The following is a 1,069-nucleotide window of genomic DNA, read 5'->3' as shown; positions in this document are numbered from 1 at the left end:
GTCTAAAAAAAAAGGTGACATCTCTAAAAATAAAATATTTTTAACTACAAGAAGGCACTCTACCAACTCTTGCTTTTTTGTACAAGCAAACTTCATTTTGGCCCATCTTTTTTTTAACTCTTCTCCCTTCTGAGATTTTCTGTTAACACCTAAGTAGATTCTTTGCAGGTTAAGGTCTGCTGCATGATGAACAGTATTTTTTTCCTTTAAAAAATTTTTTTAAGACAGAGTCTTAAAAAAGACTTACAAGACTTACTTGTCTCTAAGACAAGTCTTCACTATGTCGCCCTAGGTAGAGTGCCGTGGCATCACAGCTCACAGCAACCTAAGATGCTTAGGCTTAAGTGATTCTCTTGCCTCAGCCTCCCAAGTAGCTGGGACTACAGGTGCCTGCCACAACGCCTCACTATTTTTGGGGGGCGGGGTTGTAGTTGTCACTGTTTGGCAGGCTTGGACTGGATTCGAACCTGCCAGCTCTAGTGTACATAGCTGACGCCCTGGCTGCTGAGCTACAGGTGCCGAGCCAGATGAACAACATTTTGATACTAACATTTAATATGTACTTTAGAAATAGCCAGCTTAGCCAGTGTTTCGAACATTTTTTGTTATTTATTGCTCTTTTCCTTTTTATATAGGAGTCCAATAAACGGAAATATTAACAAGGGAGATTTTTTTCCCCATGACTTTACAAAGCTGATTTGACCAAAATTTTGACTAAGTTTCCGCAGAGAAGACAAGAGCTAGGGAGCTGTCGTGCATCTTGCTTAGCACCTTGGCTTCTTTGTGTCTGTAGTTGTTGGATCGTTGAAAAGACGCTTCAAAAAATACAGCTGCAGGATCCCAGAAAGAATAATTACAAGGCTTTGGGCTGTTGACCACCAGTTCACATAGTTATAATTTGACTGGAGAAGAAAAAAGTCAGCCATTTTCCTCATCCGTGCAAAGTTGTAGTAGCGCCACATGTGAAAGATGTTGGTCTGCACCTTTCGTGTACTCTGCTGTGGGAGGGAAAACAGATTTTATTTTCTCCTTCCGCCATGCAGCCTCAACTGCATGCTCACCAGCACTA

General features: G+C 41.3%; 1 protein-coding gene across 1 annotated transcript in view; it reads right to left on the bottom strand.

The window, feature by feature from the left end:
* Nucleotides 1-581: 581 nt before the first annotated feature.
* The window catches only part of TMED6 (transmembrane p24 trafficking protein 6), a 15,295-nt gene continuing 14,807 nt past the window's right edge, over nucleotides 582-1,069 (bottom strand). Inside the window, 1 exon segment of the mRNA XM_012806137.2 lies at nucleotides 582-1,044. Within this exon segment, the coding sequence (XP_012661591.1) occupies nucleotides 765-1,044 (280 nt within the window). The 3' untranslated portion in view covers nucleotides 582-764.

Source organism: Otolemur garnettii, unplaced genomic scaffold, assembly GCF_000181295.1.
Source record: "Otolemur garnettii isolate 467f Iridium unplaced genomic scaffold, OtoGar3 scaffold00047, whole genome shotgun sequence".
Taxonomy (NCBI): Eukaryota; Metazoa; Chordata; class Mammalia; order Primates; family Galagidae; genus Otolemur; species Otolemur garnettii.
This window is presented reverse-complemented; position numbering and strand designations above follow the sequence as displayed.